At 43.4% G+C, this 25,028-nt stretch overlaps 1 protein-coding gene across 12 annotated transcripts in view; it reads left to right on the top strand.

Moving 5' to 3' along the window:
• The window catches only part of LOC138167869 (zinc finger protein 16-like), a 57,929-nt gene that overhangs the window by 13,788 nt on the left and 19,113 nt on the right, over window positions 1-25,028 (top strand). For 4 of the 12 annotated variants that reach the window (XM_069096833.1, XM_069096835.1, XM_069096832.1 and 1 more), the window contains one exon: window positions 3,899-3,931. The exons of 6 other annotated variants lie outside the window; for them this stretch is intronic. In XM_069096833.1, the coding sequence (XP_068952934.1) occupies window positions 3,899-3,931 (33 nt within the window). Of the gene's footprint in view, window positions 1-1,937; window positions 1,959-3,898; window positions 3,932-22,884; window positions 22,906-25,028 lie in introns of those variants that run through there. 2 more of the 12 variants (XM_069096839.1, XM_069096840.1) reach the window with 2 other exon arrangements.

The raw sequence follows: 25,028 nt of genomic DNA on the forward strand, positions 1-25,028 counted from the left end.
AGCCAGTGAAAATGCCCAAAATAAAATGTCTTGTTTAAGGAATGGCAAGTGTCACTGGATCAGATCACAGAGTGCTGGGATGGGAGAAGGGGAGAATAACATTAAGAAGACTGGAAAAGTAGGAAGGGCTTTGAATGCCAAACATAAAATTTTGCATTATCTCCTGAGATGAGAGATAACCACTAGGGTTTGTTGAATAGGGGGTCAAACAGTCAGAAGTGCATTTTAGGAAGTTCATTTTGACAGTTGAATAGAGGTTGACCTGGAGTTGGGGAGACTTACCTGTTGGAAGTCCAGGCATAAGATGGTGAGGGCCTGTACCATATATAAGAGATGTTACAAAGGTGGAATCCACAGGACTTGGCAGCAAATTGGACATAGGGCATGACTGAGTGAGGAGTTGAGGATGACACCTAAGTTCTGAGGATGGTGGTGATCTTACTGTTGTTTGTTCTTTATTCTCAAATAGGCCCATGACAACAGGGAGGTGATGTCATGACTTGCAAGTGGATTGGATTTAAGTGAGGGAGGGCTGTGTAGTCATCAGCCTCACTTTCTCCTCTGGAACCATCAGGATCCAATGGCAAAATATTGGTCAGGATGACTGGACATGGCTACTGGTGCTCACAACATTAATAAGGAAGTTAGGAAGAGAGGAGAGCTTGAGGGGAAAGATAACAAGTTCAGCTTTGGACAGTTGAATTTAATGTATCTATGGGATATTCAATTGGAGATGTGAGACTGGAGGTCTAGAGAGAGGTAAGAGCTGGATAAATAAATCTGAGAATCATCAACTTAGAATTGATAGTTGAATCCATGGAGCTGATGAGATCACCAAGAGAAATAGTATAGAGGAAGAAGAGAAGAGGACCCAGGACAGAGCCTAAAAGGGATAGCCATAGTAAGGAGGCAGGACCAGCGTAAAAAGTTACTAGGATATTAGGTTGTATTGAGAAGAGAGGAGCTTTCAGGAATAAGGTGGTGATGATCCCACGGTACACATACAACATCTGAAGTGTGAGGCCTAGACTCAGGGAGCATCTCAGTTGGGTTTCAGAGGATGGGTAGGAAGTCAGCAGTTGCAAAAGGGGAGGGAGAGTACTCTAGCATGGTGAGCAATGTGAGCAAAGATGAGCACAGGACAAGGCCATTCAGTCTTCTGGTTTGCCAGGGGTATAATGCCCATGGAAAGGAGTAGTAGGAGATAAGCTTGGAAAGGAACTATTGTGCCAGATTGTGGCACCCAAGTGACCAGCAAACCTGGTTCTAATCCGGATCAAAACACTGATTGCCCCAGGGACTAAGTACTTTACTTCTCAAGCTCGGTTTCCTCATCTGTAAAATGGGAACAATGGACCCTGACTTGCCTCCTTGTCTTTATGAGGATCCAGTTAAACAGTAGAAGTCGATTTCTCTTTGAAACCTGTAAAACTCTTCAGGGATTTGTGTTCTTATTGTTAAACAGTGATCAGCGATCTCCTTGCAATGACATAGTGAGGTTCATGATGGGGGTGTAGAGCAGGATTGGCTTTCCTCATTTCAAGAATGTGAGCTTCTACCGAAGGAAGAGGGAGACCTGCCCTAAAGGCTATAGACTGAGCAGGATTCCAGGTCTAAGAAATATTAAAAGACTCAGGCTCAAGTTTTATCTCTGATACATAGTAGCTTTTCCAGAAATCCTTTCTGTGAGAACATTTCCTTTTCTGTTTTTAGAGTAAATCAGTGAGGAAACATTGGGGGCCTGAAGGATTATAGAAATACCTGCAGGCCTCAACCCTGCTTTCTCTTTCCCCTTTTGGAACAATTGAAGGCGTGTAGAACAAGTGCTGGGGTTATGGTCAGGCGGCATCCCCTTTAAATCCCAGCTCTGGCACTCAGCAGCTGTGCAGGTTTACCTCCTAACTTCAGCTTCTTCATCTAGAAAGTGGAAATAATCCTGGTACATTATGGAAATGACGGTAAGAAAAGCACTTTTTAAACTTGTCCTCTAGAAATGTGAATTATCATTATTATCACCATCATAACTTTGCCATCCTCTGGCTCTAAAAACATTGTTCTTGTTACCTGTGCAAAAGTATGAAGGAACCAATCACGAACGTGTCTTGACCCGTCCAAAAATACCTGCTAGATCAGCTGGCGGGTGTGTTGTGTGGCCTGTGTTCAGTAGGGGCTCCATTCATTTCATCTTTCCTCCCCAGCTAGGATTCTGTGAGAAATCTAAGCTTTTGATGGTTCCCTTCCAGGCTTAATTCCCAAGCCACCTCTTGGGGGGGGGGGGGGGGGGGGGGGGAAGTTCCTGGTCTTTTTAGTTGTTAGTGTTCTTCCCTCCACTCCCAAAAGGAAATGTATTTTGTATTTCCTTGTGTCCATGTTACTTTCCCCTCCCCTTCCCTTCCCACACACCTACTAGGAAAATATAAGGTCCTTGAGGCAGGGGCAGTTTTAATTTCTCTTTGTATCCTCGGTATCTGACTCATAGTTGCTGCTTAAGAAATGTTTGACACCTTAGATGAACCTTGCTAGACCAAAAACTTCTGCCCTCCCCAGGTGGGGGGAGGGCAAGCAAAACCTGAAGGCCTGCAGGTCGGAAAGGGTGGGGACAAGTTTGGGGAATGATAAGTGGTCCTGTTTGACTGGAATGCAGAGTCTAAAGGAGAGGACTGTGAGATAAGGCCTGCCAGCCAGGCAGGTTGAAGCCAGATTGTTGAGGCTCTGGAATGCTGAGGAATTTTGGGCTTTACTGTTTTTAACAGGAGAGAGATGAAATCAGAGCTATGCCTTAGGAAGACATATCTGGCAGCTGTGTGTAGGATGGGTTGGATAGGGCAGTAGGATTCATTTGGCAGCAGTCCTCCTGGTGAGAGGTAATGAAGGTCTGAACCAAGGCAGTAGCAAAGTAATGAATGGATGGGTGTAGAAGGGGCAAAACTGACCAGACCTAGCATGAACTAGATGTGGAGGGAGGTGATGAAATTGGCAAGTTAGGACCTAGAAGCAAAGTATAGAAGGAAGAAGATGAGTCCCATTTGGGGAAAGTGTTGGGCCCAAAGTACTGGGGAACATGTAGGTTGATGCCAGATTTAGGATGATATGATTTAGAGCCAGAAGGGACCTTATATATCCTATAATTAGAAGACCTGAGGTCCATAGAGATTAGGATTTTTACTCATAGTCACTCAGATAGTTACTGGCATTTGAGTTTGTACTTACATCCCCACTCCAGGTCCAGGTTCTTTCCAGTATGCAGTGATCCCTATAAAGAGGTTGGAGGTGAATTGCACAGAAAAGATCAGGGCCCAATATACAGATTTAGGAGTCACCTGCATAGAGGTGATAGTTGAAGTCATGGTAATGAAGGAGATCATGCAGGAAGAGAACGTAGAGAGAGCAAAGGGCTGAAAACACAGTCAATATTTGATTTCTTTTGAAGCTATAGAATGATTCAGTTTCCTAATTACCAAAGATTTTATTTGATTTCTTGTGGGAGCCTTAACACTGGCACAGACATAAAATGGTCAGCATTCACCAGCAAGTGGGTTAGTTACAGCTTCTGTGCCTCCCTGCCCCCACCCTACCTCAGCCCACAAGAGGCACTGCTTGTTCTTTCCAGAGCTGGCAACCCACATCTAGTCGCCTCCTTGCTCAGGAGAGGCAGGAGCAGGCGTGGGTACACCTCCTCCCCTACTCCCTGAGGGAGAGATGGCAGTGAGTGCTCATTCCCCCCTCTTGTCCTTCCCTAGCCATCATCCTCCCCCAGGGTACCAGAAGGAAAAGGATCTCAATTGTATTATATCACTTGCCACTTTCAAAGGTTTGCTCACACCAAATTCTCTGGAGGGGGCGAATTTTTTTTAATTTTATTGTAGACATTCTTTTATTTTTAAATTTTGCGTTCCAGATTCACTCCTTCTCTCCACCACCCACTGAGAAGGTAAGCAAAATTATATCAGTTATACCTGTAAAATCACGTAAAACATATTTCCATGTTAGCCATATCACACACACACACACACAAAAAAACCCACCTACCAATAAAGCAAGAAGTTTAGATTTCAGTTTGTACTCTTTATCAGTTCTCTCTCTGGACATGGATAGCATTTTTTCCTCACGAGTCCTGTGGAATTATTTTGGATCATTGTATTGATTAGAATAGCCAAGTCTTGCAGTGTTGTTCATCGTTAGAGCATTGCTGTTACTATACAAGATGATCTCCCAGTTCTTCTCACTTCACTTTGCATCAGTTCATAATGATCTTACCATGCCTTTCCCCCCCCCCCAAACCACCCTCCTCATCATTTCTTATAGCACGGTAATACTCCATCACAATCACATACCACGATTTGTTTGGCCATTCTCCAGGTGATGAGCATGAGGGGTGAATATTTTATACTTTCACCCCTGGGGACAAGTATATGCTATCCTTAAGGCTGAGTTGTTGTTACCCAAAGGCATTTCTCTACAAAGGTATTTAACCTACCCACCCCCACCCCCCCACTCCCCATTCTCAAATTCATCTGAGCTCAAATTCTAGCCTTCTTATGGGCCTGTTCCCTTAGTTTTGGATAGGCTCCCTTCTAATTGTTGTCTCCCTAACTGAGCAGAGAAGCATGTGTTCTCTTTAGGGTCTGGATTGAGAACAGAACCTTCAGTAAGTCACATCTTAGTTTTCATTAAGTTATACCACACCAAGGGTAAAAAAGGGCTTCCCTACCTAGGCATCCAGGATAGTCCTTACCCTTGGAGAGGAAACAGATTTCTCAGTCTTTAGAGTTGATGCCAGGACTCAATGAGTCCTAGATCTTACTTGACTAGATTCCCTAGTAAAAAACCATCTCAGCTTTTGACCCAACAGTTTTTAAGTCTAACCTCAAAAATATTACAGCTTTATTTTGTCAGCATTTCTATATTCTTCTATGCTACTAGAACTGTTTGACATTACAGGGTCACTCAACTTTATGCCTTCTGACATGTTGCCATTAACAAGATCTTAACTCATCTTAATAAATTATGCAGATTGGTGGTTCCTTGGCAAGTTACATAAGTGGACTGTTCCATAAACCTCTACATAAAGTGATTTTTACTTAATGCAAATTTGCCTGTGGACATGGGGAAAGAAGGGAGGGAGGTAGACAAGAAGGGGGCTGAGCACCTGCAGAGGGAGGAGCCTGGCATACAGTTCAAGAAATGTGGGAGGCTGAGGACAGAGAAGCAAGAACAAGAGAAGGTGTATGTGGGGGCCAGGGCCAGCCACGTGGAGGCCTGGCTGGAACTGAGAAGAAGATCATGCCAGGGGTGGAAAGGTGGGGGTCCAACACAGACACACAGGGGGCCAGGGACAGGTATGTGGTACCAGAGCAGGAGTGGACAGAAGGCAGATACATGGGGGTCAGACATGTGAGCAGGAGGGCAGAACAAGGCAAAGGCTCCCTCTCAGGCAGTAATGGTGGTCTCTCCAAGAGTCCATTCTGCTGCTTTCACTTGGATGGGTTGGTTCTTTTTTTGTAGGGTGGGGGGAGGCCATGGAGCCCTAAGCCAAGAGAGAGGAGTAGAGAAAGAGATACTGCAGTACTGGACAGTAAAGTGAACGTGGTTTTTTTCTTTTGGAGTGTGGATTTCTTTCAGAATTATTTATGTAGAGTCCAATTATTATCATGTGAATTTATGTAAGGGTAGAACTATCTGTGTTTACAAATAAGCACTTTGAGTGACATCTGCTTTTGTAAGGTTTTCCACTTGTAGCTAAGCCTGTGTACTCTGAATAAAGACAGTGGCATCTGCCTTTCCTTGAAGGCCTCGTCCCAGGAGGCCTGGGCTGCCCTGGGGGGTGAGGGTGGGGTGGGTTATAGTTTACTTTCTCTAGATTCCCTTACTTGGATACTTCTTTTAAAATCCACAACTTAGGTCTTCTCTGGTGACGAGTCTCAGAACTTAGCTAGGATGTTCCTTGGATGATAGACACATGCTGTAGTGCCAGATCTATATATTTGGGGCTTTCCAGTTCTGTAAGATCTGCCAGTGCTGGTGCACCCTTGGCATGACCCTCTAGAGTTCCGAGTTAGCTCCATGGTACGTGTGCTTTAGTGGAAACAGATCCCCTCCCCTTTGTATAAAATCATTTTAACTGACCTTGGTGGCAAATCTGTGATGTAGCCTACCAAATGGCCTCTGAAGGGGGTTGGGGATCATGCTGTGGAAGTTGAGCTAAGCCATTTGTGTCCCTAGTGCTCTCTCCCTTCGTGCACAGATACCCTTCCCAAGTGTGGCATCCCACCCTCTCTATCAGTTCAAATGTCACTTTCCTAGGAATTTTTCTCTTCTGGGGAGTTAGACCAATAGTATTCTCCTGTCCCTACCCTGCCCACCCCTGCAACACCCTCCCATCCTTCCAGTTCTCTCCTGGAACTGTCCAATCATCTTACCTATGGAGATGGACGATGTTACCTGCACCCCTTCAGACCGCCAACTTATTGGCAGCACTCAGAGGGCAGCAGATTTCCACTTGTTTCATTCTTTCATGGCCTTTCTGTAGAGCTTGTTTCTCCTTTGGGGCAAGCAGTGCAGGTTTATTTCTGAAGAGGAATTGCAGGGAAACTGAAATCATAGTCATAGAATCTTGGAGTTTGAAAGGTCAGATGCTCTGACATGACTCTGACTTCTGAGTGAGTGAGTCTAGCTTGTGATGGACAGGAACCCTTTCTACAGAATCCTCTATAGGAGTGATTTCCCACATCCCCCCAAGTCTACCAGTTTTACTTTTGGATGACTTGAATCATTAAGAGAGTTTTTCCCTTTATCAAGCTGAATTCTACCTCTATGCTGCCGTTTTTTCCTTATTTTTTATTTGATATTTTTTTCCCCAATTATACATAAAAATAATTTTTTAACATTAATTCTTTTAAAATCTTGAGTTCCAAATTCTCTCCATCCCTCTCTCCCCTCCCCAATTATTGAGAAGGCAAGCAATTTGATATAGGTTATAAATGTGCAGTCATTATGCTGCTACCTTTGCATTGTCCTAGTTCTGTCCAGTCAGACCAACCAGAAGTCTAAGCCTTCTTCTCCCACCTCAAAGTGTCTGAAGACAGTGATGATGCTCTGTCCCTGAGACTTTTCTTCTTCAGGTTCTAAGCCCAGTTCACCAAAATCCCCATAGTTGAAAGGTACTTCAGAGGTCATTTGGCTTAACCTATCCTTGCACAAGAGGCCTTCCTTTAGCATTTCTTCCCAGTGCTCATCCAGTCTCTGCGCCAAGACTCCTAGCTCCCAATGCAACTCAGTCCACTCTTTTCATTGCACTGTGCATTTTCTTGTTGAGGACTGACAGTATTAATGGTCATCCTACATTCTTGGAGCCAGGCTTGATTGGCCCTGACATCCCTATTACCAAGGCTCAGTCTTTCTGTACCTTATTGCCAGAAGAATCCCATTCAAGCTGAAAGTGCTTTGTAAATCCTATAGAAATATGCAGCAGGATTATTTATAGTCTGTCCTGGGCAGTGACATTGCTTCCTGCCTCCAGGTGACAAGGAATTTACACTATTACCGTTCCCATTGGTAGCACACAGTAGATCTGACTAAGGGGTGCCCAGCCACGTTATCTCTTCAGAGATTCTTCACAGCAGGATCAGTGTTTTATTTTCTGTTCTCTTCTGGTATCCCTCTGTGTTCTGGGTTATAAGGAATCACTACTCGTTTTTTCTTTGTCACTGGGTTTTGTTCACAGCTGGGGACAGATGTGCAAGTATCTGTAGTATGGTCAGGCAAGGCAGCCTGTTGGGCTCTTCTATACAGAGCCAGCCAGCCACAGGGAGTATCTTCCATGTTTGCCCAGAATTTCCTATTAGATAGCATACTTTTTTCCAAGGATGGGAAATTTTCATAACTAAAGGCACAGACCCTGTCTGCTGTTATTACCATGACCTAGATACAGTCAAGGGCAGATCTGCTTCATGTTCCCCCTGCCACCAGTTATTGGACTTGGTATAGAAAGCAACAACAGTTTTCCTACTTGCCTGCTCTCTTTGTTTCCTGATTGGTCTCCCTACCTCTCTCTCCTCTCCAATCCATCTCACATAAAGCTGCTAAAGTGATTTTCCCCAAAGTACTGATCTGATCCTGTCACTCCCCTGCCCAATAAACTCCAATGCCTCCCTATTGCCTTGAGGCTAGAGTTAAAGTTCCTGTTTGGTTTTGAAAGTCCTTCATAAGCTGGACCCAGCCTCCCTTTCCAGCCTTCATCCTATTACTGCCCTTCCTGCATGATGCTCACAATGACTCTCCAGTTGGTGTCCTGTGCCATTGCAATGCCTTTTCTCCCAGGTCTGGAATGTCCTTCCTCTTCACCTCTGCTACCATCTCTTGTTCCTTTCACAGCAACTCAAGCGGCACCTCTTACTTGGAGTCTTTCCTGATCTTCCCAGCTGATAGTGCCCTTTCTGCAGAAATGTATTAGAAATTTGTGGTATATATATTTGTGTGCTTGTTCTTGAATGGGTTGTTTCTTTTGAGAGACTTTGAGCTTCTCTAAGATAGGGACTGTGCCATTTTTGCCCAGCACAGTGTAGCAGATTAATAAGTGCTTGTTGATTGATTGAGGGTAAGCAGACCTCCGAGAGGTGCTGGCTTTCCCTTTTACTTGTCATTTTCTACCCACTATAGTTCAGCAGGGGGCCCATTTCATTTTAGGATTACCATCAGGACCTAGATACTACCCTTGTCACGTGCATTTGGGATTTGCAAATCTCTTTCATGGTCGGCACTCCTGCCATGAAGCTTATAAACTGGCCATTTAAGGGGCCATTTAAGATAATAGCTGTTCCTCCTCATCTAGCCTGCTCGGCCACTAGTGAATAGTTAATTTGGTTAGTTAAACTGACTGCCAGGTACAAAGGTAGTGAAGCCTGGTACAAAGAGCATCAGCAGACTTGGGTCCTTGCTCTGGTCCTACATCTCCTGCTGCTTGGCTGGGTGAAGTTGGCCAAGCTTAATTTCTTTATAGAATGTGAAGATTGCAGCAGAGGATTTCAAAGAGCTCCCCTTTTTTCTCCTTTTTTTTTCTTTATTTTGCTTTTTGGAGGGGGAAGGCAGGGCATTTGGGGCTAAGTGACTTGCCCAAGGTCACACAGCTAGTTTTTTGTGTGTCAAGTGTCAGAGGCCACATTTGAACTCAGGTCCTCCTGACTCCAAGACTGGTGCTCTATTCACTGTGCCCCCTAGCCACTTTGAGCCCTTCTTTTTAACAGTCTGTGAATCTCTGAGGGGCAAGGTGAGATGCCTGAGGTGCTGGACTTGGAATCAGGAGACCTGGCTTCTGATCCCCACTACAGCACATGCAGCTGTATGACTAATCACTTGATATCTAAGAGCTTTGGTTTCATCATCTGTAAAATGGGGATGATAATCCCTGTCATACCTACTTCACAGTTATGTTGAGGATCAAGTGAAGTTACATGTGATGTAAAGCAAACTTTAAGTGTGATGAAAAGGTCAAATGGTAATGTGAGAGTCATTGTGGTGTAGTAAAGAGGTATCAAACATGTAGGCCACCTGCCTGCAACACCCCTGAATAAGACTGAAGAAGAAAAATGTAATCATGAAATACTGAACAAAACAAATAAAAATACAATGGAACATAGACAATGTTAATATGGGGTTTTCTAAAGCAATCTGGGCTACAAGGACCCTCTGTATGGTCTAGTGGCCCCTATTTCTATTTGAGTTTGACACCACTGATGTGGTAGAGAGAGAGTGAGTGAGCCTCAGTGCTAGGAAAACCTGGGTATGAGTCCCAACCTTACTGGCTGTGTGACCCTGAGCAGGTCCTTAGCCTCTCAGTGCTCTAGGCAACTGTCTCAGGCTGTATTGCAGAGAGGATGCTGACCTGAATCAGGACAGGGAGTCTCCTCATCTGGGAGTTCCCTACACCAATGGAATCACAGGCCATATCCCTCTAGTTGTTAAAATAAACAGTACACCTGCTGTAGCCTAACACACCATGTGTCTCATGCTTGTATTTAAACATAGTAGTGAGAACAACTCACATTTTTAGATACTTTAACAGATGTTAAAGATCATTTGATCATGGAAATAGGTCATGGAAATATTATTTCCATTTTACAGATGAGGAAACTGTGACTGAGAAGTTAAATGATTTGGCCATTTTTGTACCATTAGTGAGTGTCTGGGCTGGGCCTCCAACCTATTTTTCACATGTAAACCATAGTAAATGCTTAAGAAATGTTTATTGATTGATGCTGGGCTCTCTAGTGATTTCTCTGCCTGATTTTACTATCTGTTTTCCATAGGATTCACTTTCTCATTTAATTCTTCTATTTTACTCTGGCCATCCTTCACTAAAAGTCCTCTGATTGCAACCTGGTGGGGAACCTGTGTGCTGGGTGCCAGGGGAATGCGTTCCTACCAAGTTAGAATAGTTTTGAGTAGAGACTCATTACTAATCTGCCATCACAATATTATTCTAGCTCAATGTAGAGAAGGGAGAGAGAGAGGAGGAAGGTCACTGGAATCAGGGGAAGCTTCATGAAGGAAGTGGTACCTTATGTAAGCCTCCAAGAAGAGGCTGCATTTCAGCTAGTGGAGGTTAGGGGAGGGTGCATTTTAGGTGGAAGCAACTGCATAATTAAAAACATGGAGGTAAGAAATAACAGGGCTCCTGAGGGGAACAGTTCACTTTAACTGGGGCTTAAAGTTATGTGAAGAGGTATGAAACAACACTGGAAATTTGTGCAGGTTGTAAAGGTTTTTGAATGCTAGGCTGAAGAGTTTGGACTTTGTTGAAGGTTTTTATGTGATATGATCACAGCTGTGGAGTAGGAAAATTTTGATGGCATTTGCTGGGAGTTTCTTCCCTCTCTTGCCCACCAGAAGACCTCAGTATGGTCTCTGTAGAAGTGATCCTTCTTGCTAAGGCTAACCCCTCTTCACATGTCTTTGATCCCCTCTGTTCCTGTCTCCTCTGCAAATTTGTCCCTTCACTCATCCTCCCCTTTCTCAGTCTTTAATCTCTTACAGACTACTAACTCCTTCTCTCCCGCCTACAAATAAGTCCAGGTTCCCACCACCCTTGCCCCTATTTTCCCCTCGTTTTTATCCTCTTCCTTTCCTCCCTTTCATAGCTAAACTCCTAGAAAAAGCTGTCCATGCTTGTAGACTCTCCTTCCTCTATTCCCGCTCCTCAGCCCTTTGTAATCTGGTTTCTGACCTCTGCTCCACCAAAACTGCTCTCTGAAGTTGCCAACAATCTCAGTTGCTAAGGTCTCTTCTTAGTCTTCATGTTTCTTGGCTTCTTGATAGCTCCTTACACTGGTGACTACCTTTTTCTCCTTCCTGGGTCTCATGATGCCCCCCTCTTTTGGTTCTCTCCATATCTGTCTGATCTCTTTATTGGTCCCTTTGGGTAGATCATCATCATCTCATATCCCAATTATAGATATTCCTTCAAATTGTCTTCAGAACTCTTTTCTTCTTTCCTCTTTCCAACCCTGTTTACTTGGTGAGCTTATCAGCTTATGTGAGTTCAGTTATCATCTCTGCCCAGACATCTCCCAAATCTTATGCCCAGCTTTAGTGTCTCTCTTGTGTTCCATTCTTTTTTTTTCTGCCTTTTTGTAGGGCAATTGGGGTTAAGAAACTTGCCCAAGGTTACATGGCTAGTTTTTTTTGTATGGGTGTTAAGTGTCTGAGGTCGGAACCGAACTGGGGTCCTGCTGACTCCAGGGCCAGCGCTTTACTCAGTGCACCACCTAGCCGCCCTTGTGTTCCATTCTTATAGCACTAACTGCCTGCTGGACATTTCCAACTGAATTTCTTGTAGATACCTCAAATTTAATATGTTCAAGATGGAATTCATTATCTTACCCACAGAGATTTCCCCCTCCTCTATTTTCTAAATTTCCCCATTTCTCTTCCTAGAACTGCCTCTTCCTAGACATCTTCAGTGTCACCATTCTCAGTTCTTCCCCTTTTTTTTGTATTTTTTTGTCTTTATTAATTTGTTTGTTTACTTTTAGTTTACAAGATTCAGTTCTACAATCCCTTGAGTTTCAAATTTTCTCCCCCACTCCCCCTGGTTATGGCGGCATTCAATCAAGTATAAGATCTGCAAATACTTTCGCATTAGACATTAGTCAGGTTGTAAAGAAGGATTATAATCGATGGAATGGACAATGGGAAAGAGGAAGCAAAACCAAACAAAAATAGAGAGAGCAGGTAGTTTGCTTCAATTTGCATTCAAACTCTGTAGTTCTTTCTCTGAAGGTAGACATCTCTTTCCATCATGAGCCTTTTGGAGTTGTCTTATAACTTTGCATTGCTGAGAAGAGCCCTGTCTATCAAAGGTGGTGGTCACACATACATTGTGTCTGTAATTGTGTACAAATTTCTCCTCATTCTGCTCTTCTCACTCAACATCAGTTTGTATAAGACTCTCCAGGTAAATATGAAGTCTGTCTGCTTCTCATTTCTTATAGCACAATAGTATTCTATTACATTCATATACCACAACTTGTATTCTTCCCCTTTTCTCACCTCTGTTTTCAGTTAATTGCAAAGTCTTGTTGCTTCTACCTCCATCACATCTCCTTTGATAGTCCCTTTCTACTTATATGAACACTGTCTGGCCCAACAGCTTCCTAAATAGACTGTGCTGTCCACACAGCTCCCCAAAACATTCTTCTAATGTACAGGTCTGAGCACTCCACTTGGGAAACTTCAGTGACTCCCTATTGTCTCGGAAATGAAATTCACCAAACATTTCTTATAAAATATACACTTCTCAGCTTGGCAGTTAAAGCCCTTTACAGTTTGGCTCCATCATCTTTTTTCCAGGCTCATTTCCCATTATTCTTTTTCACACTCTTTCTGCTGTAGCCAAGATCGCTGTTCTCCAAACTCAGCCTTCCATCTGCTTCCTAGCTGCCTCTGCACAGGCTGTCCCCCGGCCTGCAGTGCCCTCCCTCCTCGCCTCAACTTCTTAGAATCCGACCTTTCTTCACGGCTCAGCTTCTGTGCCACTTTCCATGGAATACCTTTCCTGATTGCCCCCTTTCCCCTACCCCCAGTAGAATGCAACCTCCTCAGACTTAGAGCAGCAGGCAGGCCTCAGGACTGTTTTTCATTTTGCCTTTGTGCCCTCTGTGCCTAGCATAGTGCCTTGCACATAGTAGGAATTTAATAAATGCTTGTTGGTTTGGATTGGTGACCAGGGCAAAGGGTGGATGGGAGGTGTGGGAAGCTAAAGGCAGGGACTAGCTAGGAGGCTGTTACAACATACAGGTCAAATGTGATGAGGAGCTGGTAGGCTAGGATCATGGCTGTGGGGAGAGAGGAAGAAAGCAAGGTGAGATAATTCCACAGGAACTGGGAAGATGGTGGTATCAATCAGAGCCCAGGAAATTAGGTGTAGACATGCTCAGTGCAAGGAATCAACAAAACATCTGGGTCAAGACTTCCGATAGGCAACGTGTGATTGGGATCTGGATCTAATTCTAATAATAGCAGTGCCGTATATTTGCAGAATTATGTTTTCATTTGATAGTGTATTTTCACATATACCCACCTTATCTGATCTGCACAACCACCCCAGGGAGGTAGGACAGTTTTTATTATCCCCATCTTACTTGCATCTTGATGAAAAAAAAAAAAACTGGTGCTCAGAAATGCTCAGTGACTTGACCACCTCCTACTTTGACAGACGAACTCACGTGTGGAACATTGCCTATATTGTCAGATTTTTTTTAAAATATTGATTGGTTTTGCTGATTTTTTTTTCCTCTTTGTATTTTTCTTTCCTCCTTAAAAAAATATTACATAGGATGGTCCCTTGGAAATGGGAATGAGGAAGGGTATAATGACTGGGGAGGCGTATAGATTTACTCAATGTAAAAACAAAAAGTTAGCAATTAAAAACAATTTTTTAGTTGTTCTGCCCAGTACAGCAGATGAGGGTGGTAGGACTTGAACTCTAAGCCCAGAGTGTTTTTTCACCTTGTTGTGCCAATTTGGGAGTCATCTGCGTGGAGGTGTTAGGTGAAGCTGTGGCAGTGGAGGAAGGCTGAAGACAGACTTAGGCTTGAGGAACGCCCACATTTCAGGGGCCAGAGGAGAAAGATGAGTCACAAAAGAAGCAATCAGCAAGGCAGGAGAACTAGGAGAGAGCAGTGTCAAGGGAAGAAGCCAAGGGAGAAGGGAGGATGGAGAAGCGTAAGGATGCTCATCCATGTCAAATGTGTTAGCATGGTAACTACAGGAGCCCAGGGGAGGTGCGAACCAGAAGGGAGCTGCTGAAAAGCCCAGTGAGTAATATTCTTTGTACTGGCATGCAGGGGCAAGGGTTTGCTGGGGTTTGTGAGGAAAAGGAAGAATTGTTTCTATTGCCCCATAATACTTTCTGGCTGCAACCCTGCTGCCTAGAGAAGAAGGTTCTTGGCAGCAGAAATGAGCTGATTTAAGTAAGTGTTGTGGCCTTGTGAACAACCTGGGCCTGGGGGCTTCCCTTTTTCTGGAGAAGCCGGGGGAGGCAGCTAAGAATGGAGAGGACAACACCTGCCAGGTGTCTGGGTCTATTCCCTGCACAGGGTCTCCCAGCTCATACTCTGCTTGGTGTCTGCTCCAGAAGAGGGGTCTTTGTGCCAGAAAGGGAAGTCTCATGGTGAAGCTTAGGCTGTATATCAGCTGAAATGAGCTGAGACTCCAGCCTGTCCATCTTTCACAGGTATGTCTGAGAAACCCAGACATTGCACTGCCCTACAGACAGGTCTAGGAGAAAGAGAGCTGACCAAGGACCATTAGGGTTTGACCAGAAAGAAGTAACCACAGAGTGTGTAAGTTCGAAGTTAGCTTACGTCTGTAAACTGATGACTGAGTGAATAGGGGGGAAATGGAGGCAGATGCCTTTTTAGAAATGTAACCGTGAAAGGAGGCAAGAAATGAGATAGTTACTTATTTAGGTAGCAGGGTGTGGAGTATGTTTGAATGAGGAGAAGGAGCCAGTGTAGAGGAAAAGACTAAAAATGAAAGAGATTGGGAGGTCGGACTGAAGTCTTGCATTAGGAGACAGGATCAAAGTGAGAAGTTTAGCCCTGAAAAGGAAGATTATCTTATCACCTGAAACAGGAGGGGTGCAGATACAGAAAAGTTTTCAGGTAAGGCCAATGCACTTAAGTCTAAAGGTCTCAATTGCCTTCATAAAGTAGGAGGTGAGGTGATTTTCTTGGGTAGAAAGTAGAGATACAGAGATAGTCTTTTTGAGAAGGATTATAAATTTAGAGTTGAAAGGGACCTTAGAGGTCACCAAGTCTACCCCCCTTCTAACTTTATAGATGGGGAAATCAAGGAAGAGAGAAATGAAGTGACTTGTCCAAGGTCACAGAGCTAGGAAGTGACTTTGAACCAGGATCTCATATCACTCCAAGCCCAACACACTCTCCATTGCACCAGTCACTATGGAGAAAGCATCACAGAGTCAATAGGAGTAAACAGAGGAATTGTCATTGGTAGTGAGGTCAGGCAGTAGATTGATTAGATAGCAGATTATGTGACATTCTTGACAGTTTGGGAAGGAGATGATGGATGTTGGAGGTCATAGGCTTGGCAAGATAGGTATGTCAGGAGGTCAGAGGATAAGGGATCCTTGACTAGTAACAAGAATATCTTTAAATTGCTAACTATGACTCCCAGCTAGGTTACCAAGGGAAGTGAATAGGTGAATAGGTCTAAAGTTGGGCTGGTAGATTAAGAGCATGAGAAAAGATTCCAGGGAGCAGAAGACAAAATGAGAACAGAGATGAGATTCAGAGGGTGAAAGGCAGACGGATAAATCTATGGCCTGGGATACTCTGGAGGATGTGATGGTGCTGTGTGAGATCTGGCTGACTTTGGGAGCCCTGCTGCAAGGATCACAGACTTGGCCTAAGGGAGCCCTCCCTCCCTCTACCTCCATGAGATGATAGTAATAATACTTCCCTTAAGGTTTACAAAGTGCTTTTTTCATGACAAAACTGTGCGGTGTCACTCTGAGATGTCATCCTGTCATCCCCATTTTGCAAGAGGAACTTCAGGCTCAGAGATATTAAATGAGCTGGCATTCAAGCCTCAGACTCCTGACTCCAAATCTGATGCTGTTTGCACTACTCCAGCTTTGGTGCTTGTCTGCCAAGAGCCTGAACATAATGGCACTCATTCCAAAAGTGTCCCAGGGCAGACAGCGTGCCCTAATGCTTTGTGCTAAGTTAGCAAACTGACCACTGCACTAACACTACCTGAGAAGTCTTTTGTGGGTGTACAGAGAGTCCAGCTAATGACCTCCACCAGCTTTGAGTCTTCTGTGCACAGTGGGTTGATTTGGGCAAATGGGATGGAGGCAGCTCCATCCCCTGCTGGCCAGGTTAGTGGCCTCAGATCCAAGTTGGCTGCATCTTTTTTAGGGTTTTTCCTTGGTGACAAACTGAAGCCATTGTTCTTGGGCTAGCTGGCCTGTTTGCAGGCTGGTTGGTAGTTACCCCTTCATCTCCAGCCTTAAAGAGACAACTTATCTGTTTTAATGGGGGGACAAAAGGAAAACTCTATTGACAGATTCTTTTTTCTTTTAACATTTTATTGTCTTAGTGATGGCTGGATTGGAGGGCAAGTACAAATTATTTCAGTTTAAAATGTGGTCATTTATCAGTGACTAACATTAACAGAGGTGTTTTCTCATGAACAAAAATGAACTTTCCCTTCCCCTCAATGAAAAAAAGAAACAGAAACCAAAGAACCCCTGTAATCAACATGCATATTTAAACAAAACATTCCCATGTTGGTCATGTCCAAAAATCGAATGTCAAAGTCTGCACCCTGAGGCTATCACCTCTCTGTCAGGAGGCAGGGAGCATGTTTCATCTTGGGTCCTCTGGAATCATAACAGTGATGAATATTAATGCATATAATACCAGGTGAAAACAATCTGACTCTAAAGCCCTTCTGATGATAAGAGTGCTGGATTTGGAGTCAGAGGACCTGGGTTTAGTTAGATCTTGGTCCTGCTTTTTACTACCTTTGTGGCACTGGCCAAGTCACTTCACTCCATGGGCCTCAGTTTCCTTCTTAAAATCAATGCAGACACAATGATGGATGAATCCCTTGGGGTTGTTGACCAAAGTTTCCTCCACAAGATCAGTAGAGAAGGAGACTTTATTTTACTGAGGGAGAGAATCAATTTACAAGCATTAATTTAAGTCTCCATGATGTGCCAGGCCCTCAGCTAAGCACTGGGTACCAACAGTAATGTCTCTTTGTGGTATCTCAAGGCTTTCCTGTTACTTTCTTCATTACAACCCTGAGGCAAGTAGCACACAGTTTGCCCAGATATTACAGTTAAAGAGACAGGCTCATTCAAGAGGTGAAATGATTTGTCCACAGTCACACAGTTAGTAAGTGGCACTGCCTATTTCATTCTCATCCCTCTGTGTGGCTTCTGTAGAGTGGGCAAGAACAGGCCCGTCTGTGTTTTCTGCATTTACCCATTATCCATACAGTGTGTAAAACAAGCCAGTGTCCAAACTGTGCCCACTCAGTATCAGGAGGCAGTTTACCACTACCATTCCCTGGTGAGCTCCCAAGTGGGTAGTCTAGGAGTGTCCACCAGAGATCAGACACATGTGTCTACCTGTCTTTTCCCCACCTCCTGTCCTTTAATAAAGGCTCTCAACTAGGAGATGAAATTGTTAGTTGTGCCAGGGAAATTAATCCCAAGCTGGGTTGGCATCAATTGAAGAGAATCGGGGGCGGGATGCAGTAGGCAGCTGTGATTAGACTTGTCCCTCTTAGCCCCAAGGGCAGAAGCTACAGGGAGGCAAATTTTAGCCTCTTATGAAGAGAAACTTCGCAGCACTCAGAGCTGTCTCCAAGTAGAATGCGCTAGTTAAAAAGTAATGAGTCCACCGTCACCAAAGGTCTGCAAGTAGAAGTTGCATGAACCTTTGCATAGAAAGGTCTCCTGCCCAGGGTAGACTCAGTGACCTCTCATGTCCCTTCTGTCTTTAAAATACTGGGATCCTTGAATATCTTAAATATGCCTTGTTTCTCCCCCTGCCCTTCTCACCCCAAAGGTGGGAGGGAGGGAGAGAAAGAGTGAGTTTTCTTTCAGTAGGGAAGTGGCTTTTTGTTACTGTTTGTTTTGTTGAGCTTTTCTAATTGTTTGATTTTGTTCAAGTATAACTTTGTGGCAGGTGTCAGGACTTGAAGGTCCTTCTTCATGTCAAGAGCCTGCCCGTAAAAAGATCTCTGGCTCTGAAGTCAGAAGCCCAGAGGCTGAGTGCTGCCATGGCATGCTCTGGGGTCGGTAGGCAGCCCTTAGGTCAGTCTCAGGGAATATCAGCATCCTGGTCACTTTCCTTTCCCTTTGGTGCTTAGACTTTCTGGATCTTTTAATCCTGAAGAGAATATGGAAAGCAAGTGGAGCTTCTTCCTAAATGCTGAAACTGTACTGTCAGGAACACTCCTGTCCCAAGGAAATTTGTAACAGAAAATCTCAGGTCCTGCAGCCTCTAGCCCCCAGCAGTTTGTTAATGCCCTGCTAGCACAGGGCACAAGGTTATTACCAGTCAGTCACTTTTCTAGCTCACCACAAATTCCTAGAGGTAGACTTTTCTTATTCAGTGGATTACTGTCTAATAAACAGGGTAGCACAGTGTAAGGAGCATGGGACTAGAAGTCAGGATGTCTGGGTTTGAATTCTGACTTTGAAGACAGAGTCCCTGAACTTCAGCGGCAGCAGCAGCAACTTACATTTCAGTGGAATCTGAGTTCCTTAAGAATAGGCGTCGTTTCATTCTTGAGAGGCGTATCCTCAGCATTTGGCATAGTGCCTGGCACAAAGGTGGTGCTTCATAAGTGCTTGGTGATTGACTGATTGATCTGTAAAATGAGGGTGACAATATAATACCTGCATTGCTCAGCTCACAGGGCTGCTTTGTGACTCTTAAAGCTCCATGGAGAGGTTGGCTCTGAGGGTAGGGTGCTAACTGACCACTCCCTTCCTGGCTGCCACTCCAGTCCTACTGCCCACTTAAAATTTCCTGAGTTTTGAGGATCTGTTTCTCTGGCTACAATTTTAACACACAGTTCAGCTTCAGGAGACTAGACCCTTGAGAAGCTAGGAAGAGATTGTGGGTGGCAGCCTTGTCAAGCTTTGAAAAATAGGCAATCTGTATGTAAAGGTCTGGGTTTTCTTTTTGTTTTGGGGTATTTTTGTTTGTTTATTTGTTTGCTTTTTTGGAGGGCAACTGGGGTCAAGTGACTTGCCCAGAGTCACATGGCTAGCTAGTAAGTGTCTCAAGTGTCTGAGGCCGGATTTGAACTCAGGTCCTCCTGACTCCAGGGCTGGTGCTCTATTCACTGTGCCACCTAGCCGCCCCTAAAGGTCTGTTTTTATCTCTAGTAATGAGCATTGCTTAGGTGCATTAGCACCAGAAAAGCTCAGTAATGGGGCAGGTGGACCACTTGTCACCAGAGCTAATTCCAACTTAGTGGGGGAGGTCAGGAAAGCCTGTTGGGGTAGTTTGGGCTCAGGAGTAGAGCGAGCTTTCCTGTGAGGTCCCAAATGCCTCCATTCTTAACATTCTTTAGCAGTCTTCTTATCACCATCAGTCATTGTCTTCATTTATCCACATGCTGAGCTCTGTGTAGGCTCTGGCCTGGAAAAGGGGTATTGGGCCAGGTAAGCATGGACACTCATATAATACGAACACAAACAGAAGACCATGAGAGAGGCCAGTATGGCTCCTGGGTGAGAGGCAAGTGTTCTTGGGGTGGGATCAGGAGAGGGGGTAGGACAGCTGTCCCTTTGTTGCTTTTTCATAGGATCACAATGGATGGAGAGCTGGAAGGGCCCTCAGAGGCAATCTAATCAGACTTTACAGATGAGAAAACTGAAGCACAGAGAGGCTGAGCAGTTTCTAGTAAATAGCAGAGTCAGGATTCAAACCCGTATCTCCTGAGTCCAAATGCAGCACCTTTTCCACAGTTCCCTGGTAGTTCAGACTTGAGATAGTAATTAAATGACACATGTGAAATATTTTGGCAACTAACCAAAGGAGATTTACTAAACTAGAACAAGGGGAAAATCCCTAACAAGGACATTTAGCAAAGACCAGCCCCCACTGATTGATCTGGGTGCATCTCCTGCCTCTGGCTGCCCATGGCTGTCTGTCCCAGGACCCAGCTAGAGCATCTCAGGACCAGAAAGCCACATTGATAGCTAGAGCCTTAGCCTCCAGAGCCAATTGGTTAAAATCTTGGGCTACTTTCACTATCTCTTAAGGAAAAACTAACCTAACCTACATGAGGCCAGGCATTCGGTTATTGTTCCCGCTACAAATACCGAACAGAACTTACTCAATAGGCAATAGAGTACAGTGGAAGGTTTTGGCTGGAATCCCTTCTAGAGGCTGTAAGCTCCTTGAGAGCAGGGACCATACTAAATTTTGTCTTTCTTCTAGCTCTGAGTCTAGTGCTTTGTCCTGCCTAGAGTAGATGCCTAATACTTATCGATGGTGGTTGTTAAATCTCAACATGACCAAGCCAATGTGTCTATTCTTGCAGCTCATGAAGAGTGAAATAGAGGGGTAGAGAGTATAGGCAAGAATATCCATTAAGAGATTCTGAGTAAAGCACAATTCGTAGGGCTGAGAGAGCACTATGGGCCATGCCTTGGTCATCAGCCAGAAAGATCTCCTACAGTGCTCATGGAGAAGCTAGGCCTGTGCTGGGGAAGAAGAAAGGAAAGGACTGGCTAATCCTAGAACTCTGCCGAGTCACTGTGCCCTTACTGTTGTAGTATGTCTTAGTATTGCTCAGCAGTGAGCTTGGAAAGGATAAGCTGTTAATAGAAATGACTTTTTGGCTCTGGGAGTTCCATGTACTAGATGGCTGCACGCATTTCTTTTCTTATTACCTAAATGGTTTATCACTTCATTCAGTGCAGCATCTTAGGATAATCAACTATTCGTCACTCAGCTAACATCTACACTGTCCCAGCATTATTAGCTTTTGTCCTGGCAAAGCATGACTGCCTGGTGTTTTGCCTATAGGCAGATATCTATCCTTCACCTTCAGTCCTTGTTCTATGGAAATTGAAGGGCCCTTGACTCTTTAGCACCCAATTATAACAGAATTTGGTAAGGTTGGGCAGAGGACAAATACGAGTTTATTTCATTAGCCAATTACCACACATTTTCCACCATATTTTGGGATCCATTTTTTTCTCTTTGAGTCTCAGAATTTCTTTAGTAGGTGATAGTGTATTGAATGGACCCACTGGTTAGATCTAAGTTTGAATTCTGTTACTATGTAACCCTGGGCAAGTGAGCTCTATGTTTTCTTCTGTGTAAAATGGAGATAGCAATATTTGTACCATTTTACAGGATGGCTCTGTACTTTAGATTTTACTTGGTAAGCCTTAAAACCCTGTAGACATGAGTTATTCATTGACTTTCAAGTGTCCAGTTGTCTTTCCCACTAGGATTATTTATACATTAGACTAGCCCACCACTGCTTAGTAGAGAGCTCCTAAAAGATCTGCTTTGGTAAATAAATAAATCAGACTGATTTGTAATTAACATATTGACTACATGGTACTAGAAGATACTTGAAAAAACAGTGTTCTCTTAATCACTTCTTTAACTATAATTTAATTATCTTCCCTGAAATATCATTTACATTGCTAATTTGTTTACCAATCCCTTTCTGCTTAGACCTGTAGGGAGAAGTCAAGTCCAGCGCAGCTCCTGTTCAAATTCCAAACTATTGGGAGTCCTTACTATCTTTAAAAGTTATATTATTTCATATTCATTACACATAAAGGACATGTTATTTCATATTTATATATATACAATAGCTGCTAAGAATGTGGCAGATGGAAATGAAGGTGATAATTAAAAATAGCAATAAAAATTAAGAAAAAAGAACATAGCCAATTTCAGAAGTTCTCAAAGAAAAATATGTTTATATATATATATATTAGTGATAATACACTATGGCGGTGCAAAATAATGATTTTTGTTTGACACAGTGGTCCAAAAGTATACGGGTAAACCATCCATGTCAGCATTGCTGAGTAAAGGAAAAATCTTTGCACTTGAATCACTACTGCTCTCTTTCTAAGTTCCCAAATGTTATGCAGCAGAGAACATGAAAGTTGCTCAGACCTAATATTTCCAGCTTCCTGGGAAAGAAGTTTGCTTTTAGAAAGGAACAGGTTGATCTGTGCTGAAAGAGAAAACAGTTACAACAGAGGAAATAAACTGCAGTGCTGAATAATTGAGGAATAAATTGAGGAACACATGATTGACTGAAAAATCTTAATAAAGTGTTCAGAGACCACATACAGTCAGTTCCTTATTTAATGAGAGGTTTGGGCTGATTTTAAGTAAGATATAGGCTATGAAGCTGGATGAGGGGGCTGTGGTGACAGGAAAAGAGGATGGGGCAAAAGCAGGTAGTCAAGGAAGGAAGAGGAAATGGAACAGCTAACAGGAAAGAGGACTGAGCCAGAGGAACAGGGTTAACATTGTGATACTAGGTGTTAAGTAGTAAGTTAGAGGTCTGAGCAGTATGGGAGACTATTTGTGTGTGTATGTGTGTGTATGTATAATGTATGTGTGTGTATATGTATACACATACACATATACATAAATATACATAAACATACATATAGGCAATGAGAGACTAGATATAGATATACACATATAGAGACGTGTAAATATATAAATACATATATGTATATGATTTCATTTTCATTCCAGTGATTATTTTAAAGTGCCTACTAGGTGCTGAGGCTACAGTGATGAAAAATGATATGATTCTTGTTTTCATACAGAGAAGGGCTGAAGGAGTGTGACACAGATGCAGGTACATTTGAGGGAACAAGGGGCTGAAGAGAATTAGATAAAAAGATGAAAACTTTAAGGAGAAAGAAGTCACCTTTACCTGGAGGTGGAGGGGATGGGATAAGAATAAAAAAAAACTTTATGGAGATGGTACCATTGTGCCTTGAAGGATGGGGTGAATGGGGTCTTCCAGTAGATACCAAGTGCAAGAACAGAAATGAATGCAAATTCCAAATGCACCAGTTCAGACATAAAATCCAGTTCAAATGTTTATTAAGCACCTCCTAGGTGGGAGATACTCTGAGATTTAAAGAATGAATAATGTGCAGTTGCTATTCTAATGGAAAGGGAAGGAAGTTGTCCACAAATAACTATGATATATAAGAAGAGTGGACAAGGACTGTTTATCTACATTACCTGGCAAATTGTAGGTAGGAAGGAGGGGATAGGTCAGGGTGGGGAATCTGCAGCCTCAAGGCCACATGTGGCCCTCTAGGCCCTCGGGTTCGACCCTTTGGCTGAATCCAAACTTCATAGAACAAATTGGGGATTTTGTTCCCCACCCCTGGAATAGGCATTTACATAGATCTTACCACATGCCAGGTACTTATATTGAGTGCTTTATAAATAAATATGAGCTTATTTGATCATCGCAGCAACCCTGGGAGCTAGCTGCTATTATTGTCCCCATTTTACTGTTGAGGAAGCTGAGGCAGAGAGTGGTTAAGCGATTTGCCCAGGGTCACACAGGCCTGGATCCCTATCCACAGTGCTACCTAAGTGCTTGCTTACTTGATAGTTGACCCTCCTCTCACCCCCTTCTAGGATATCAGTGCCGTCAATAAAAATAGAAGTAAAGGGAGGGAGGGGTCTCAGATATTGGGGAGAAACATAATCAAATCAACTCTGAACATATTGAGTTTGAGACAGTTGGATATCCATGCTTAGATGTCTAGGAAGCAATTGAAAATGTGAAACTAGAAATGTAGGTTTACAAATCAACGACCCATGAGCTCACTGTAGGATATAGTATAGTATATAGGATAACAATATACTCTTGTATATAGATAAAAGTAAGTCGTGGACAGAGGCTAAAGGGACCACCTCCATGTGGGCAGTTGGGGGTGGGACAGAGGAAAAGGAACCAGCACACAAGACAAGGAGTTATCTGAGATATAGGAAAAGAACCAGGAGAGTGTTATGTTACAAAATCCAGGAGAAGAGAGACTAATGAGAAGCAGGGATTGGTTCGGGGAGTCAAAGTGAACTTTAAAGAAAAGAAAAACACTGATCTTTAAGAGAGAGAAAGAGATCCAGGTTGCTGAGAATTGAGTGAGTAGGTGAAGACAGAATGGAGACAGCAAATATAGATAGCTTTGTAGAAATTTGGCAATGAAAGGAGAGGTATGGGACAGTCTCTAGATGGGTTCAAAAGGTCATGGGAAAGCTTCTTTTAGAACTAAGGAGATTTGAAGATATTAGAGAAGGGGGATAACTGCCAGAGCAAGACCCTAGAGGAAGCAGGAAAGAGGGAATGGGGCAGAAGTGTGAGCTTCTACTGTACCATGGTCTAAGATTTGCCAATTTTTATTCTACTGGCAAGGCCTCCCAGAAGCCCCACAGCATAAAGGGGAAGGAGGTGGCTGGGAAGGGAAAAGGAGAAAGGGTGGGGCAGAGAGAACCTTAAGGCAGGAATACACTGTATAAATGCCATTTATTGTTGTTTGCTAGCCTAAAGTTAGAGATGGAGTTATCAGCTGTGAGTGTGGGAAGTAGAGATGAGATTTCATTTGGAGGAGTAAAGAAAAGGTGTGGAATGTTCCCTGTAGAGAATTCTTTAGAGTGGAATAAAAGGATTGCTCAGCAGTTATGAGGGGCTGCCAGTTTTTGTTAAATAATCCCCAAATTGTTAGTTTAGAAGTAATTTTTTCTAATTTCAATAAAAGCCTCATAAAATTTAAATATACTTAGATCTGGAAAATCTAGTAATATTTAGATCCACAGAAGATTGATCTATTATGAAGTAAAAATGGAGAATTTAATCTCTGAGCCTTCTTTTGTTGCTCTAGAAAGGTTTCTTTGGAGTGTTCTGTTTTTTCCTGAGCCAGTCTCATTTATTTGCAGACCATTATTAACCCTTGGGGT

The sequence above is a fragment of the Petaurus breviceps genome, unplaced genomic scaffold (genome assembly GCF_028583685.1).
Source record: "Petaurus breviceps papuanus isolate PSGF00001 unplaced genomic scaffold, PetGlider_PUasm1.0 318, whole genome shotgun sequence".
In the NCBI taxonomy this organism is placed as follows: domain Eukaryota; kingdom Metazoa; phylum Chordata; class Mammalia; order Diprotodontia; family Petauridae; genus Petaurus; species Petaurus breviceps.